General features: G+C 47.2%; 2 protein-coding genes across 2 annotated transcripts; one reads left to right on the top strand and one right to left on the bottom strand.

The window, feature by feature from the left end:
- Positions 1-2,680: 2,680 nt before the first annotated feature.
- ZMYND12 (zinc finger MYND-type containing 12) lies at positions 2,681-15,332 on the bottom strand. The gene is made up of 9 exons (XM_065738278.1): positions 15,306-15,332; positions 15,134-15,258; positions 14,351-14,492; positions 10,025-10,196; positions 8,983-9,152; positions 6,044-6,166; positions 5,120-5,246; positions 4,020-4,165; positions 2,681-2,885 (listed from the first exon to the last, which is right to left on the bottom strand). Exons 1-9 carry the CDS (start codon positions 15,330-15,332, stop codon positions 2,766-2,768), a joined length of 1,152 nt encoding a protein of 383 aa, XP_065594350.1. The 3' UTR covers positions 2,681-2,765.
- On the top strand, positions 15,330-17,517 carry PPCS (phosphopantothenoylcysteine synthetase). Its single transcript, XM_065738209.1, has 3 exons — positions 15,330-15,811; positions 16,140-16,243; positions 16,885-17,517. Exons 1-3 carry the CDS (start codon positions 15,331-15,333, stop codon positions 17,209-17,211), a joined length of 912 nt encoding a protein of 303 aa, XP_065594281.1. The 5' UTR covers position 15,330; the 3' UTR covers positions 17,212-17,517.
- Positions 17,518-17,585: the final 68 nt, after the last annotated feature.

Raw genomic sequence — 17,585 nt, 5'->3', positions numbered from 1 at the left:
GGCTCGGTGTATTCTTGGCAATATTTGCCTTACTGATCAACCGTGGCGTGGAGTGCTGGTGGGGAGAGGAGCGGGGGCTCAGAGCTGTGGCCTCAGCCTTCCCCAGCACAGTGCTGCCCCCGGAGCCCTGCGGTGACAGGAGGGGCCGGCGGTCCCACGCTGCAGCACACCCTGCCCATCGCTACAACACCGACCCCAGAGTCACCGAAATCCACCACATGGATACATACATTTCCTGCTCTGTGTATAGACTGGAAGATATTTATATTATATATATTTTTGTTCAATGGTGTTAATAGTAGACGTTAAGTTATAGTGCTTCTGATTGACAAGGAACGTACTGTAAATATTCTTGGAGTATATTCACAGTGTATAATGTATACAAAAAGGTACAGATGCAAAGGTTTAGTCTCTATAGCAACTCTAAGGAAAGCTTGTACAGGGTTAGGATGACTTTTGTATAGTTAATTACCTGCACTGTAGTTGTATCTATTGCACTGAATTTTAGTCCTTAGTACATTAAAAATGAGAAATACTGTCCTTTTAAAACAAAACTTAAAAAAAACCAACACAGAAAGCAGCCCTTCTCCCCTGAGTGCAACTGTTGTAGGAGCTACTGGCACATTCCCAAAGCCATGTGCAGTTATTTAATGTTTTTTTTTGTTTTTGTTTTTTGTTTTTATATTTATTTGTCTGTTTTGGAAGTGAGTACATTGAAAATAAAGGTAGAAAAAAAACACCATGACAAAACTCATCACATATCTGTGCAGCATCCCAGAAACTGCACTTTTTTTTTTTTTCCTAATGTGCATAAACATAAGTGCCAAGAGAATGGAGAAAGGTGTGTGGTGTGCTAACAATAAACAGGAATGTATGCAGAGACCCAGCCTGCTGTGCCCTGTGCCTTTATTTGTGGGGGGAGCGCTGCTGGATGGATGCAGTGGGTCAGAGCTTCAGCACAGCTGTCCCAGGGTGCAGTTCAGGTGCTGTCCGTGGTGTGTTTGTGCCCTGGCCCAGTTCTGGTGGTAGCAGTGGGCTCCTCAGCGTGTGCTGCTCCTTGCCAGAGCTTTCCCTCACCAGGGATGCAAGGCTCCTTGTTACGAAATGCCCGGGCTGTGCTCCTGGCTGTGTTGTTGCCATCTCCTGGCTGCTTCCTGGGGGAATTTTCCCTTTACCTAACCTGGTGCCAAGGGCTGCAAGTCTGAACACTGCTGGGCAAAGAAGTGCTGAGCTTGTTCACTTTGGTTTTCTGCTATTTGTTGAAATAGCTCTTTGCCCTGAAGTACGTACAGTGGAGGTGGCTGTTCCAAAGGTTCATAGAAAAGAGCTGTAAAAGTCCTCCAGCTCTCTCCCAAATACCCTGCATGGTGGGCTGCTGGGTTGCTCCAAGTTGCTCTGATCACCTTTACTGGCACTGCCCAGCCCTCAGACCTATGAAAAATCAACTTTTGCACTGCTTTAAGCAGCCAACAGTGATGCTGTGCCATGCGGCAGTGCTGTGGAAGGGACACCAGCCCTGATGTGTCACACAGAGCCTGGCCATGGCACGTCTTGGGGGATTACTGCCACAGCTCCAAATCCCCAGCCACAGTGACCCAAATCCCCCACGTCCTGAGGCACTGTGCCAGCAGGCACAGAGCATCCTGGCTGCTGGCATCCTGTTCCCACAGGCGTTCCTACAGTCTTGGGGAGCTGCTCTGCTCTGCCATGGGGCCCCTTTTGCGTGCACCCATCACAGCCATTCCACCCTGCCCAATTAAAAATCAGCTGGATTGGAGTGAGTGACTTTCCCTTCACCAGCAGCATCAATCCCTTATAATTGCTCAGGTCCCAGCTCGACGAAGCATTTAAAAGCGTACTTGACTCCAACCCAATTCAGCAAGGCAATTAAATGCATTCATAAATCCTCCTGAAGTAAATGAGACTTAATCGTGGGCTTAAAGCTCAGCTGAATCCAGACCTTAGCAGCAGGGCAAGTTTCCCTTAACCTCTTTCCCAGGGGTGCAAGGCTGTCACATGCTCTGGTGTCTGAACCAACTTTGCTGCACTGCTGCCTCCAGCCCTGCACATATCTCACTCTCAGGGACTCCTCTAGCCCTTCTCTAGTGCCCCTAGAGCCATGTGTACCCTCTGCCCTGCTTTTCCTTCTGCACTCCCAGGGGCATTTGAAGCCTGTGAGGGCTGAACGTTGGCAGTCAGCTAGATGGAGGTCTGCAAAAAGTGAGAGGGGGGATTTGGAAATGGAGGGGAACTACAGAGAGGCGCAACACCTGAACAAGCCCAACCAGGTTCTGGGGAGCAGGTGTTAATCATCCAAGTTCGGAATGGAGACATTCCCCAGGCCCCTCCCCATAGCCTCCCACCATATCTTACTCATCAACGTGAAATGAAATTTGAGGAAAACAGTAACAAACACATTTCAGCTGGCCTTAACTTCCTGTCAGACAATGCCAGGAGATAAGAGGCTGTTATCCTTATTTACATTAGCAAGCAGGCAACAATTTATGCACCTTGCACTGGTAGTGTTTTTGTTTCCCACCCTTGTGCTCCTGCTTTTACTCCGTAACAGTCTGCAGAGGTCGACAAGCATGTAACAGTTAACTAATACCACAAGCTCAGTTTTCTAACACTTCCAGATGGAAAGGGACACAAGTAGAGAGGTGGCCACAGCAGAAAGGACTTACAGCTTGCGATGCATTTTTAACGTTTTCAGGCACGTAGTTAGATAATCTAACCAAGCACCTGGCTCTGGTGGAAGGAGCTCCTCATTTTGTGCAGGAAGGCTGGGAGTCAATCAGCTTTAACAAATAGCTGATAGCTTCTAGAGACTCTTGTTGGGGTTGTTCTTTCAGCAGGTCAAAGGCTTTCATCCCCATTTCACAAGCCTGGAGCAAAACAGAAAAGACAATGTAATTGTGAAGAATTTGGCCGTTCTCAAAGGGCACTTGAAATACCTGTAGAGACTCATTGAAATGGCCCTGCTGGATCTGATCCAGGCTCCAATTGCTCAGCCGCCTGTTTCAGAGGGTGACCTGTACAAGCTGCTTTAGAGGAGAGAGTAAAGCTGCCAACACGTATCATATTTAGGATCCAGTGGTGCAGACAGAAGAGATTACCAACCCCAGCTCCTCCTGCTGGAGAGCATTACCTGCCATCTGACACACCAGTTCATCTGAACATTCTGAAAGCTATTTCAGGAAAAACCAGCTGCACTGACTCAGTTTGAACTAAATCCCTCATTTCCCTTGGTAGCTCTTCCAGTGACTAGACACTCTCCCAATTACAAAGCTTTGCTTCTTTTTATTTTTTTTCTATTTTGAATTTGTATCTTCCAAACACTTATTTGTACTATAGCCTTCTCTAACACAACGGAGACCATTAATAATCTGTATTTCCATGCTCCAAACCACAGGCAGAAGAAACCTGAGATTCTGACTGCTCAGCCCAAGCAAAGAGGCCTGATTTCCAGACAGTTAAAGCTCAGCACTTTCTCAAAATTAATTATTTTAAGTGCAGAAAATTGCACGCTGAAGTTTGTGGTTGCATCTGAATTTTTTGGCCATAAACTCTTGAATACAGCAGCACAAATTCAAAACAGAATTTCAGGGTCCCACTGTGGTAATTTCAGGGAGTCCTGCTCACGGAGGGATACATGCAAGGCCTATGTTTTTCTCCCTGCATAACATCTAACCTGATGTCTAAATGTGGCTTGTGACAGGCACCTACATTGCCAGGATGAAGGAGAAACCTAGAAAACGTGAGTAACTACAGGATCCACGGTGGATGCTGAGAAAGAGCTCAAAACAGACCCAGTGGGCTTTTTTAGCCCAGACAGTGTGCAGAGCATGAGCTGGCCTTGTGCAGAGCTGCCCAAGCAGCTTTGCCCTGAGTTATCCAGTGCTCCAAGGCAGTTGTGCACTCAGGAGAGGAGCCAGTGAACACAGACAGCTGGCTTGCATTCCTCCCTTCATGGAACGGGGCCAGCACCCTTCTGCACCCTTTCAACAGGTGAAACTTACCTTTGATAAATCCAGGATTAGGTAATAAAGCATTGCAAGAGCATGCAAGACTCTGGCAGTTTCCCCAGGTTGTTGCTTTAGTGCCTTCTCTCTGATATCCAGTACTGCATTCAGGACTTGGATTGCTTCTGCTTGCTGGGCTTCAGCTGCATCAAGAACAAAACAATCTTGTTGGATGTATGTATACAAGATAATATATTCAAAACTGCCCAGTTATCTCTTCTAGACATCAAAGCACTTCTACAACAAGCATCAGTGTGGCATACCAGCTCCATGCAAATTCCATACCCATTAACAGATATCTTTTCATCCACTCTGTAATTGTGTTGATTAGCCTTCAGTGAGGATGTGAAGTCATAACAGCTGCATGAAAAGAGCAACTTTCATACTCCTGTCACATCCAAAGATGGATTCACATAGACCTGCCTCAGGTGGTTCCTACTGCAGCAACTACTATTTGAGAGAATGCCAGGTAAAGGGATTTGCAGAAGCATTTTTTTCTTCTCTGGCAATATTCTTATGAGTGTAGATGGTAGAAGGAAGACAAAGAATGGAATCTAGCCTGAGGTCAGTGGAGTGCTGAAGTCATACCATGCACACTAGCATATTTCCTAATGCTCCATGCACCTTCCCCTAGCATATTCTCCAGATTAATACATCCAATTATTAACACATGCTACCCCATTGTGTCCCACTGCTTCAGATGATAGAGCTGAAATTACCTAAGTGAGATGAAATTTCACCTAATTAAATGGAAGGAAAGGAGCTGCTGAGAAACGAGAACACTGAAGTGGAATTGAATCCTGAAAGGCACCATCTTGTATTGCTGAAGTCACTGCCAAGGATAATGTGACAAGGGGAGGGTAAACCAAAAGGGCAAGGCTGTGTTTCCACTTGAACACACTTGTTTCTGAAGTGGCCTCATTTGTTTCATCCAGCACTATCTACTGAGCATAACTATCAGGAGAACCCACGATTCTGACTAAATTTGGTCTACAACAATGCAGTACAAAATTGAAGGCAGTAAATATGAACACTAAGATGGGTGGACATTTTAAAATCCTGTCTCCCAAATGCTCCTGCACAGTAGTGGTGCTTACTCATGGTGTCTTCACTGACTTCCACTTCCTTGTCCTCGGTGAACGGAGACTTTTCTGCTCTCAGCTTGCGAATTTGCTCCTGTGTTTGAACTGACTTCATAAGAAAGGTGTGCCAGATGTCAGTGACCTACCAGGAAGTGAATGAATTATTTCAGCCATGTGAACAGGCGGTATTTAGCAACTGGCTGTTCTATAAACAATGCATTGTGCAGGGCACGTCCCCACTGCAACAACCCCAGCCCCTACTGGTTAGTGGGCAGGCAGCTGCCAAGCTGGATGTTTCACGTGGAGATCTGATCTCTTCTCCCAGTGGGAGCCTGAATTGGAAGCTCACTGCTCTATCTGAATATTAATTTTCATCAAACTTGAACAAAACTAACTCAATCGATAACTCAAAGCAAATTGGGTGGAAGTTTGTGAGCAGAGTGGAGGCAAAGCTTCATTAAAAAGTCAGGCTGAACAAGTGGAAGTTCATTCTTTCCCTGGTTACTATGGTCATTAGACAACTGTCACTTTGCTTGACAAGCATTTAGCAGTGTGACTTCTCACTGATATTCTGCTTACATTTTACACAGTTTGTTTGTATCCCACTGTTGCTCAGCCACTCTTCCTTGGTTATGGAAACCCCCTGGCCACCTTCTCTGCCTGTGGTCTTTAATCTTTGGTGTGGAGCTTTGGGTAGTAAAGCTATTTTTTAACGGGGTTTTCCTATGAGAATGACAACTTCAATTCCTTTTGCAGAATTTATTTGTTCTGGTTTTAACTCAGGGAAATGTTTGGATATGAAAATGTTGATGCTAAAACACAGATATGGTTGCCATCATATTAAAGGCAGTCAGAAACAGGGAAAAAAATTGGAAAGCTCACAATAAAATAAGAAGTTAATTGAGAAATAGGGACAGGATGAGCTTTGGATTTACCAACCTCAGCATACAATGAGTTTGCTATGTCCATTTTGTTCTGGCGAAAAAAAACATTAGCCATGTGGAAATACCCTCCAGAGGCCTCAATGGATTTCAGTCCAAATGTAGAACTAGCAAGGTAAATCTGAAAACAATATTAAAAGAACAAGCAGGAATTTAACATTCATATAAACTCTGAGAATTTCTTCATTGTTTTGGATTAATAATATTGTAAAATTCTGTCTTTTTCTGGCTGTAGTACAGCACTAGTTACACTTGATTGTAAAATGGAGTACCTGCAAAGCAGGATTTTGTGTTTTACACACAGGAATGCAGCATGCCCAAATGCCCTGCTATCTGGGGCAGAAGATTCCTTCTCATGGTGTGGTGCCCTGTTGAAGCACAGGGCAGGTTCCCCACATCTCTTCCTCTTAGTGCGCATCCTGCACGTCTCCTGTCTTCAAATGAACAACTTGCTGCTGCTTTTCAGTGCTCCAGACATGCCTGTGGAGGCTGTTTCTTTCCCAAAGCCCCAGCCAAAGCGAGGGGAAGGTAGTGGGAAGTCAGTGGCACATTCCAGCTATTCTGAGCTGGCATGTGACTCTCAGCAGATCTCAGACACTCAGCCAAAATCCAACAGGTCCTGGGCTGTTCTGATGCAGCCCAGAGACTCACTAGTAGTAAAAAACCTACTGTGCTACTCCTTTTCAGGCACCAGACCAAAGCAACCTAAAAAAACCCACAGAAGTGGCATAGCAGGGAATCTCTCCCAGTAGGTTTACAGTAGGATTACAAACTAAATGAGGACAGAGTTGTATATGTTATGACAGAAAGCCTCTAATTCTTCTCCACTGCATGTCATCGCTTACGCCCACAGAAAGCTGTTGTAAAATGCTACTATCAAATGCAACAGTAGTGGGTATACATCACTCTGCACTGGGTAAATTTAGTTGATGTGGGACATAAATAGGAAGTCACGAAGTTCATTTGCCTTTGGGCAGTTAAATAACAGGAGAAGCATCCCCAGGAACACTGCTGGCAGTAACCACATTTGTTCATAGCTTCATAAGGTTGGAAAGGACCTACAAGATCATCTAGTCCAACCATCCTTCTATCACTATCCCTACCCAACTACTAAATCCAATCCCTTAGCACCTCATCTAAGCACTTCTTGAACAGCACTAGGGACGGTGCCTCACCCACCTCCCTAGGCAGGCCATCCCAGTGCCTGACCACTCTTTCAGAGAAAAAATGTTTCCTCAGGTCTAATCAAAATCTTCCCCGGTGCAACTTGTGGCCATTCCCTCTCGTCCTGTCATTATTTATCAGGAAGAAGAGGCCCACCCCCTCCTCACCACAACCCCCCTTCAGGAAGTGGTAGAGTGCAATAAGGTCTCCTCTGAGACTCCTCTTCTCCAGACTAAACAATCCCAGCTCCCTCAGCCGCTCCTCATAAGACTTGTGCTCCAGACCCCTCCCCAGCTTTGTTGCCCTTCTCTGAACACGCTCCAGGGCCTCAATGTCCTTCTTGTAGTGAGGGGCCCAAAACTGAACACAGTACTGCAGAGCTGAGTACAGGGGGATGATCACCTCCCTGCTCCTGCTGGCTACACTATTTCTAATACAGGCCAGGATGCCGTTGGCCTTCTTGGCCACCTGGGCACACTGCCGGCTCATGTTGAGCCGAGCATCAACCAACACCCCCAGGTCCTTTTCCTCTCTACATTCTTCAAGCCATTCTGCCCCAAGCCTATAGCATTGCATGGGGTTATTGTGGACAAAGTGCAGGACCCGGCACTTGGTCTTATTGAACCTCATCCCATTGAGCTCAGCCCAGCTGTTCAGCCTATCCAAATCCCTCTGAAGGGCCTCCCAACCCTCAGGCAGTTTGACACATCCTCCCAACTTGGTGTCATCTGCAAACTTACTGAGGTAACTTATTGAGGGTACACTCAATCCCCTAATCTAGGTAATCAATGAAGATATTAAACAAGATGGGCCCCAAAACTGACCCTTGGGGGACACCACTTGTAACAGGACGCCAGCTGGACTTAACTCCATTAACCACTACCCTCTGGGCACGGCCCTCCAGCCAGTTCTCCACCCAGAGAAGAGTGAACCTGTCCACACCACGGGCTGCCAATTTCCTCAGGAGAATACTGTGGGAGACCGTGTCGAAGGCCTTGCTGAAGTCCAGGTAGACTACATCAACAGCCTTTCCCTCATCTACCTGTCTGGTCACCCAGTCATAGAAGGAGATGAGGTTGGACAAGCACGACCTGCCCTTGGTGAACCCGTGCTGGCTTGGTCTGATCCCCATGTTGCCATGCACGTGTCGTGTGATCTCCCGCAAGATCATCTGCTCCATAACTTTCCCTGATACCGAGGTCAGGCTGACAGGCCTGTAGTTCCCTGGGTCTTCCTTACGGCCTTTCTTTTAGATGGGAAACCACTCACGTGTTGTCAAACCACTCACGTGACTAAAAAGATTGAACTGGGAAAGAAGGCACCAAAGCAGGCATTTACAGAGTTAAGAGAGAGAGAGACATTCATTGAAGAATGAATGATGGAGAACTGCCATTGAACAGAAAAGTATTAAGGAAAATATTACAGTCAAAATGTACCATCACTTATCTGCTGAACAAAAGGCAGCTATAGCAGTTTGTGGTAGGAATATCTGTTGATATCAGGACATAACAAAGCTGACAGTAAAAATTCTAAGCAGATATAGGGAAGGCAAGTTATATATCACTCGAGAATAACCATAACTGGTAAGAAACGACTTTGGCTAGCACATGGATGTGCAGGTGTCTAAGACTCGTGCAGTTCGGGTGTTCTCAGTGTGTACTGTCCTGGTTCTTCAAATCAGCACTACGAACCTGTCTGCTGGGGGTTCCTATTCCTCAGAACAGCTAGAGAAGGAAGGAAAGCTGAAGGGCTGCAGTATTTTTATTGGCTTACATCATTTGCCAGGTGATATAAAGCCTGTTCAAAGTTTCCATCAGTGGCATAGAGAAGCCCAAAACTGCGATGCAATCTATGCTGAAAGGCTCTGCTGCAATCTGGAGATCTGAGGACAATCCATTGAGCTTGGGAGAGATAGTGAGATGCCTGCTGAAGGTTGCCAACACCTGAAATGACACACAGAAACAAGCAGGACATAGAGCACTATCTGCTTAGAGATGTAGAGCATATTGCCTGCTATCCCTCTGCAGCAGTTTGACATGAGGACACATTTTGTGGATTCCCCATTTCTGAGCTCTCCTTAGTCAAGCAAGCACTCAGAATGTAACTTACAAGAGAACCTACAAGAGAAACCAGAAATCACATTGCATTCAATGCCTCTGAAACACACGTCCAAGCCAGGCTGAATCTCACAACTGCTGTATTATCACACTGAAAATACTGACAGGATATTTTCCCTCCTCTTTCCCCCTCATTTTATAACAATCTTTGACAGTGCTCAATTTTGCCAGCAGGGCATTGTGTCTGCTCCTGTAACAGCACTGGTTTACAATCATTTCTCAGTCCTCTCTGTGTGCAGCTGAGCCATACAGTCAATGAGAAAAAGCTCATTGCAGGCAGAGCTCACTTCTGTGAACTAACAGAGGTGTTCCTCTGGTGGGATGGCCTCAAAAGTGTGCTGGTTCCCAGAGAAAACTGCCCTATCATCCTTGGGAATGTAATGCTTTTGTGAGTCATGCGAAGCCACAGAGGTAGAGAGCTGAACTTTATACAGCTTCTCTTGTGAGAATCGGTTAGAGATGGAGAAAATGTTCCATTTTGCATTGATTTCTCACCATCAATGAGAAATCTTTTCTCCTGACCAACACAGAAAACAGAGGGTGACATTTCAAATCTCTCTGGATGCATTTCAGGCAGGGCAGAGCATGGCACAATGACTGCAGAACTTTCCCTTCCCTGGAATGCTGAATGGAAACCAGAAACCTGACCCAGGGGAGGTCTTGCCCTTGACAAAGTTACCATTTAGACCAGTGCTTACCAATGCAGGCCTCAGCCAAGAGGAGATAGGCAGGTACCAGCTCCACAGAGCTTGAGCCATATACTTCGCTGCTGAAACGCAATGCATGCAAAGCTGCAGGTAATGCTTTTTTATGCTTTCCATCAAAAATAAACTTCTGGGCTGTGCTGGATGTAAGATCGATGATGTATTTCTGCCAGGAAAAATAACAGTAGGGCAGGGTGAGAAAAGGATAAGGAGAAATAATATGCATGGTCTCTTTTTACATTCCAGTTTGCACTGTTAACAATCACTGTTGTAACTTTATTTGTGTCTGTAATTAATAGATGGAAATTAAAGCTGTCATATTAGTGCCTGGATTTCATTCTTACTTCTGGTAAGAACAGCTCTGGGCATCATCTTAGGTCATGTGGTGTCTTATGAGACAAAGAATCCTTCAGGCCTATGAAAAAGGACTAACAAGGTTGTAGCAATAAAAGCTGCGAAGCACAGAAAATGATCATCACAAGACCATAGAAAAGATCAGACAAAGGGGTTACAGCAGGATTTTGCTGACGATAACGGTGACTCATAGCAGGCAGCAGAGCGTATGGTTTGCCAGGCCGGTGCCAGCATGGCACATTTCCAGCTGCAGGAGAGGAGACACTGTCTGGAAGCAAGGAGAGAGCTTGTTACATCGTGCCACAGCATACTGCCCCATAGCACCGAGTAAGGACAGGTTGGAGTGGGACAGCAGCATACCGCGTGATTCCCAGGGCTTGGCAGCTTCCTCTCACCCTCTGCTGGCCAGTTCTCTGAAGGACTGGTGGTTTGGATGCAGTCTGAAAAGCTAGTCAAAATCAGAAAACCCCAGTGCACTGCATTATGATCCTGTATCCTGGATGGGGCCCTGGGCAAACTGATCTACTAGCTGGCAAGCTGCCCACGGCAGAAGGTCTGAAGGGCTTTAAGGTCCCTTCCAAACCAAATCACTCCATGATTCTACTTTCTCAATCACCCAAGCTTGGTCTGGGGGTCAAGCAGTTTTGTAGGATTTCTGTTTGTTGTCAGAAACTATATTTCCCACAGGTACAGCTGCTTCCTGTCCTTTGCTGCTCCTGGCAGCCCACACCACATTTGGTCTTGTCACCCTTTGCAGCACCTGATCATCAGCTCCAGAAATGTTTCTCTATTTGAATGCCTGCTCCATGCCAAGAGCTCTACAGCAACTGCAGATGGTGTGCCCTCACAGCATGCCACAGGATGCAAATGAAAAGGAGCCAGGATGCTTACCTATCTATTTCTCTTAGCTGCCATCGTAATTGTTGCCAATTCCCAACACTTCTCTGTTGGCTTTTTGCACAAGTAGTACAGAGGGAAGGCTGCCTGCAGACAAGTCTCATTGCTGGTATGCCCAGCAGGGCTGCATGGTAAGTCAGCAAAGTGTTCTTCTTTGGCTAGGAGGCACAGGCAGGCCTGTGCAGCGAGTACCTGCAGAAAATAATGTTGTGCCTCCTTGCAGGCTGAGCTCCATTGCCTGATGTTTCCCGGCTGCAGCAGAGCAGAGGGCAGAAAAAAGGAAATTTCAGTGCTTTTTGAAGCCAGGTTACGGTTTAAGCATTTTACTGAACTTCAAGTGCTCAGAGAGGCAGACAGGGAACCACAAGGACAGTGTGTGTGTACTGGAAATCCTGGCTGAGATAAAGGGACATGCTTTCCAGATAAATGAGAGTTTCACAGAACACATTCTAGAGTAACCTACAGCAGCAAGGACATCCAGGAGCATGGCAGCACAACCATCATCTCCCTGCTCCTGCACCTGTGCTATCAGCATATACAGGAGGAGGAAGGGCAGGAGACAGCAGAAGCCCTGTGGCATGGAATATTTAAGACAGCACAGTTGCAAGCCTTGGAGGCATCATTAACTTTGGCCCTGCACTGTCTTGCTCGTAGCTCTCTTCACATGCGCTGCAATTACAGAGATTTCTCTGAAGATGCTCCCATGTATTTTTCCCCTGGTTAGAGTTTGAGGAGCACAGCTCAGCTGCAGGTGGGAACAGGGAGTTAGAAACACCCTCGGGGCTCTGTGTCACATCCATTTCCACACTTGCAGGCACCCGTCATGATGGCTTGCTTGAAGAAAAATACAACTTAAAGAGGAATATGGGCTTCCAGTCAGTTTGAACGTGGGCCCTTGGAGTGAAAGCCTGCAGTCAGCAGGGCTGGCATTGATGCTGAAGGATGGCTGTAGCTGGCCGAGATGCAGATTTTTTCCCATTCCCAGAGGCTGTGGTAAGCTGACATCATGCTCGGTGAAGGCAGGTGAGGCTTTCTACAAACAGAAACTTGGAGTTTTTTCAGTTTGGAGGTATTGTCTGTAGGCACCCCCGTGGCTATGTTGACAAAAGCAGATTTCTATCAACAAAGTTTTGGAGCACATCTGAGGTATGAAATTCATAACCTCCTGTCTCTCAGCTTAATGCACCTTCCCTTAGGCCAAAGGGCATTCCGATGTGCACAAACTTTCCTGTGTCCTGACAGAGGCTTGAGTTCCATGTTTTGCAAATAAGCACAGCACAGGAGTTTGTGAAGTACAAGGGAAAAGTTCAGACAATAATTAACCCATGGCTTTTCTCTGATTGTGAAGAGACTATGTAGCTTTTCCCTGAACATAACACTCTGAAAATCTGCTTTGTTTAAGTAGTTTGGAGTATATATTAAGGTCAAAGAACAAATGCAATGAGAGTTGTTAAAAGTCCTGTAAAAAATTTCACTTAGAAAAACAATTGAAATCCAAGCCTTGACTCAAGCTGCAGTTCTGTAGGCACTGTGTGCTAACCTAGGTGTGCACCACAGCCAAGAGGAGTGACTGTCCCTTTGCCTACTTCTCCACCAGCTCTTTGTTCCAGTGCTCTACATAGAACCTTATAAAAACAAATGATTAGCTTCCAGCTGAACTATTGCTTTGGTTCTGCAGTTACGTGTGTTGTAATGTATTTAGCATAATTTTAGTTGCTATCAAATCAGTGATGTAGTAACAGATGCTTTTGTCAATAATGTTTGATATGTAAAGTTTTTTGGAAAAGCTCTAAGCAAGCACGAAAACTGACAGCATCCTGCACTTTTCTTGACCCTGTGTGATACAAATACTCCTGACAGACAATTGTGCAACTAAAGGGCTTGTCTGTATCATGAGTGAAGCCTGTTTTTCCTATCTTTAGGATGTCTTTCCCACTTCCAGAACCCTCCTACACGTTTAGATAATGAGCCGTAGCCTTCACATCATCACCACCACCCTCTTGGCTTCTACCACATACCACTGTAACACATCTTTTCTGCATTTTGCTCAACAATCTTGTTTGTGATTTTACATCAGGTGACATTTTCTAAACAATCTCGGGTGTCAGTGCCTAACTGCTACAACTCTTCAAGGAATCTGTTGCCTAAAGCCTCCCACAAGCTTTCACCACCCACGACTTTTGTCCATGCATGTTTCATCTCTTCTAGGCTTTCTCCTTCTGCGTGCTCACAAGAAAGGTAATGACTTCAGCAATGAGCCAAGGTACTAACACCTGACCCAGAAACAATCTTAAAAACAATACATGATGTAAAATACAGAAGATTAATGATCCTCTCAGTGGCACTGTTTGTTTGTTACCATTTCACTTTCAGTTGTTCTGTTGTCCTACCATTCTGTGATTAGGAGTTATGCAATGATACAAGAATGATTTATTTTTATGGGAAAGATCGTTCTAAGTAATAGAGGTATTTGGGTGGGTTATTTTATTTTATCAACACTGTGGAAGGGCAAATCCTCAATCCCATAAACAAACAACAACAAAAAACAGTTCAAAACCTCTTTGACTGGAAAGTAGCTGCACATCTGCACCTCCAAGGAGGCCAAAAAGCAGAGATAAAAAAACCACACTTAGTGGGAAAGAGCATTTAAAGTTGTTCAGGCAAACAAGGGGAAGGGTTTTATTTCTTTGCTCTCTGCTTTGAGAAAGGGGAAAACCTCCCATCGGTGAGGGATGAGGACACTCTCCTGAGAACCAAAACTCAGCTGGATCCCAATGGACTTACTCCTGATTGCCCTTAAAAGGCAGGAGATGGAAGATAAGGAAGCTCAGGACTTGGGAGAAAGGACTGCCAAAAAGCAAGAGACTTTTAGAATTGGAGAATGTTCCCGCTCCTTTTATTGGGAAATGTTATTTGCACAGTCTTTAATATATATATTTTTGTAAACAAAGTACTGATTAGCAAACTATGCCCTCCCAACACAACGTACATCAAAATATAGAAAGAGATCTAATCAAATCTTACTGGCAGCACTTTGAAGTGGTTGGTATTCCTCCTTCTTGTACATACCTGCCTCTTCACCAGCTGCTCCACTCCATGTTTTCTTTCTTCTTCAGTAGAGAGAAAAGGGAGGGTTATGCGGACTGGAATCAGCAGATGGCATATTTTCTCATGGATGCTAACCCAGTCGGCTTTCTGATGATCTACATCACTAACAAAATAAGAATGATATTTTTGTTTACTTGGAAACAGTGTAAAAGAAGATTATCGCTTGTTGTTTCTTCTGGACTTTCACCACAAGAGTTATTTGCAACAGCTGCCACTCCACAATTTCTTAGAACCGTTGAATCATTCAGGTTGGAAAAGGTCTCCAAGGCCACCACTCCAACCATTAACCCATAAATAGTGTCCTTAAGCACCACAGCTCCACATCTTCTGAGCACTTCCAGGGATGATGACTCCACCGACTCCTTGGGCAGCCTGTCCTAAAAGTCCATAACCTTTTTGGCGACAGAATTTTTCTGATATTCAAACAAAACTCCCCTGAGGGCAACTCGAGGCCGTTTCTTCCTGTCCTGATGTGGTCTGGGAGACTGACCCCAGCTAGCGGCAGCCTGCTCTGAGGTAGCTGTGGGGAGCAATGAGGCACTTAGACCGATGCTCGGCCTGCAGCCAGAGGAGCGCACACACTCGGCGGGATGTCAGCACACTCCCGTGAACCGCACTCGGCGCCGCGTTAAGGCCTTCACTCACAGAGCCGCCCGCACCGCCCGCCCGCAACCGAACCCCGAACCCGACTCGTGACACCGGCCCCGAGGTCCCCGTGGGCTGCGGGCAGCCGAGGCTCCTCACCAGTAACACGTGAGGCGGCAGCGGGGACACCACAGCCGCGCCGCCGCCCCGCACAACTCACAGCGGCCGCGCCGCTCCAGCGTCCCGCAGCGCGGCGCCCGCGTCGCCCTGGCGACGGAGCGGCACTTCCGGCGGAAGTGAACGGCGCGGGCACGGTGGCGGCGCTTCCGGCGGAAGTAGGCGGGGGTAGGGCGGGCATGGCGGCGGCGAAGGAGGAAGCGGCGGAGGCTGAGGAGCGCGTGCGGGTCTGGGCGGCGGCGCAGGCGGCGAGCGGGCGGCGCGTGGCGCTGGTGACGTCGGGCGGCACGCAGGTGCCGTTGGAGGCGCGGGCCGTGCGCTTCCTGGAGAACTTCAGCAGCGGGCGGCGCGGCGCCGTGTCGGCAGAGCGCTTGGTGAGCGCCGGGTACGGCGTCTGCTTCCTGCACCGCGCGCGCTCCGCCTTCCCCTGGGCCCGCGTGCTGCCGCCGCCCGGCCCCGCGCTGCTCGACGCACTCCGCCTCACTCCGGGGCCGCCCCCCGGCGTGGCCGCCGATCCCGCCGCCCTGCCCGCGCTGCTGCCCGCCCTCCGCGCGTACCGGCGAGCCGCCGACACGGGTGCGCTGTTGTCGCTCGAATTCACTGAGCTGAACGAGTACCTGGCGCTGCTCCGCGCCGCCGCCCGCGCCCTGGCGCCCTTCGGTACGAGGGGGGCCGGCCGAGTGGCTGGGAGCGGCGGGAGGGGAGTGAGAGGCGGCGGGACCCCCGGGCTCCGAGGGGACAGAGGGATCTGCACTGTGGGAGCGCTGTCTTATGGGGGAAGGGAGACCCATTTGCTGAGGGTCTGAGCTCATCCCTGTGATCACCTCTGGTGCTGTTCTGAGTCCCTTCTTGGAAGTGTGTGTGAGGGGCTCAGGCTCTCACAGCGTGAGGAGAGGATGGCAGAGTGGCCTGCTGCACAACAGCGGTGCAGCAGGGCCTGGCTACTCTGTGCAGGATGCTGACAGTGGGTGATGGTTATGTCTCGCAGGCTCCAGTGTCATGTTTTACCTGGCAGCTGCTGTTTCTGATTTCTACATCCCTGCCTCGGAGATGCCCGAGCACAAGATCCAGTCCTCAGAGGGGGCCTTGCAGGTGAGATGCACCTGGATAAGGCTCCTGTCCGTGCCCAACTGTCCTGACATAGCTGCAGTCACAGGGGACTGACAGTGAGACCTGGGAGGGGTTGCAGAGCAGTGGCTCATTGATCAGAAACATGTTTTCGCAATTAATTCCTTAGCATGGGAAAAATAAGACATGACCTGATTCCCAGCAGCAGACCCAAATGAGAAGGTGGAGTAAAAAGGCTGTTACTCCTTTTCCCCATACTTTGGGATGTGGATGTTTCATGTGCCTTAAAGAGATGATAGAAGGGTTATGATTTGATAAGATGTTTGGAAAGCTGAAAACACTTTATTTTGCAGTTGTTTTTCACTTACATTCCTTTGCTGATGTTTATGTTCTTGGAGTGGACTTTAGTACTTAGATAAACAAGCTCATGCAGTTACTGCATACCTGCTTCATGGTTTAAGAACGCCCTGGTTATTGTTAGCAGCAGATAGGCATTTGAATTCAGTTTTGCAGTATGTGCTAGTGGCGTTTTACCTTGTTCCATGAAATAACAAAATAACATCTTGGAAATCCTTCCATTGTAAAACTCACATGAAGTAAAGGCAGAATTTCTTTAGTCTCTGTTTCAACAATTTCTTTTTCTCCATTGTCTTTCCCCACCATAGATCACGATGAAGATGGTGCCAAAGATGCTGTCCCCACTCGTCAAAGAATGGGCTCCTGAGGCTTTTGTTATTTCCTTTAAACTGGAGACAGATCCCTTAATCTTGATCGATAAATCACGTCGGGCTCTGGAGAAGTATCGTCACCAGGTGGTGGTAGCAAATATCCTGGAGTCACGGAGAACCTCTGTTATTATTGTAACCAAAGACTCACAGACTCCATTATCTCTTTCTGAGGAGGAAATAGCGCAAGGCGTGGAAATAGAAGAAAAAATAGTGAGCTATCTTCAGGGCCAACATACCTTATTTATGGAGAAGAAAATCCGATGAGCAGCTCTGGATGGAGCCAATGAAATTGTGTGAGAGGGAGTGGAGTTGGAGCAACTCTCTGTCTCAGGAGAATAGAATAATAACCAGTGCAACCCTCTGGAGAAAGCTGCTGCCCAAAACTCTGCACTTTTCTACTGCTTGGTAATCATTACTATAGCTTGCTTTAAAAAAAGTAAAGTGCACTCAAGTGAAAGCATTCCAAAGGATGGTATTTGTTCTAGTCTGTAAAGAAGGAAAAGCTATGTTGTATTTCTGTCCCATGCGCTGGGAGAGGGAGAAATGGTACTTATAAAATGTTTTCCTGAATTTGCTTCTTCAAAGTTTCTTTCTGGATGGAAGGAATGGAGCTTTGTGTGCTCAGTCACAGGATGGAG

This window comes from Cyrtonyx montezumae, unplaced genomic scaffold, assembly GCF_038088225.1.
Source record: "Cyrtonyx montezumae isolate F1298 unplaced genomic scaffold, pur_monq_1.0 scaffold_21, whole genome shotgun sequence".
In the NCBI taxonomy this organism is placed as follows: Eukaryota; Metazoa; Chordata; class Aves; order Galliformes; family Odontophoridae; genus Cyrtonyx; species Cyrtonyx montezumae.
Note: the sequence above shows the minus strand (reverse complement) of the source record. Positions and strands in the feature narration are given on the sequence as shown.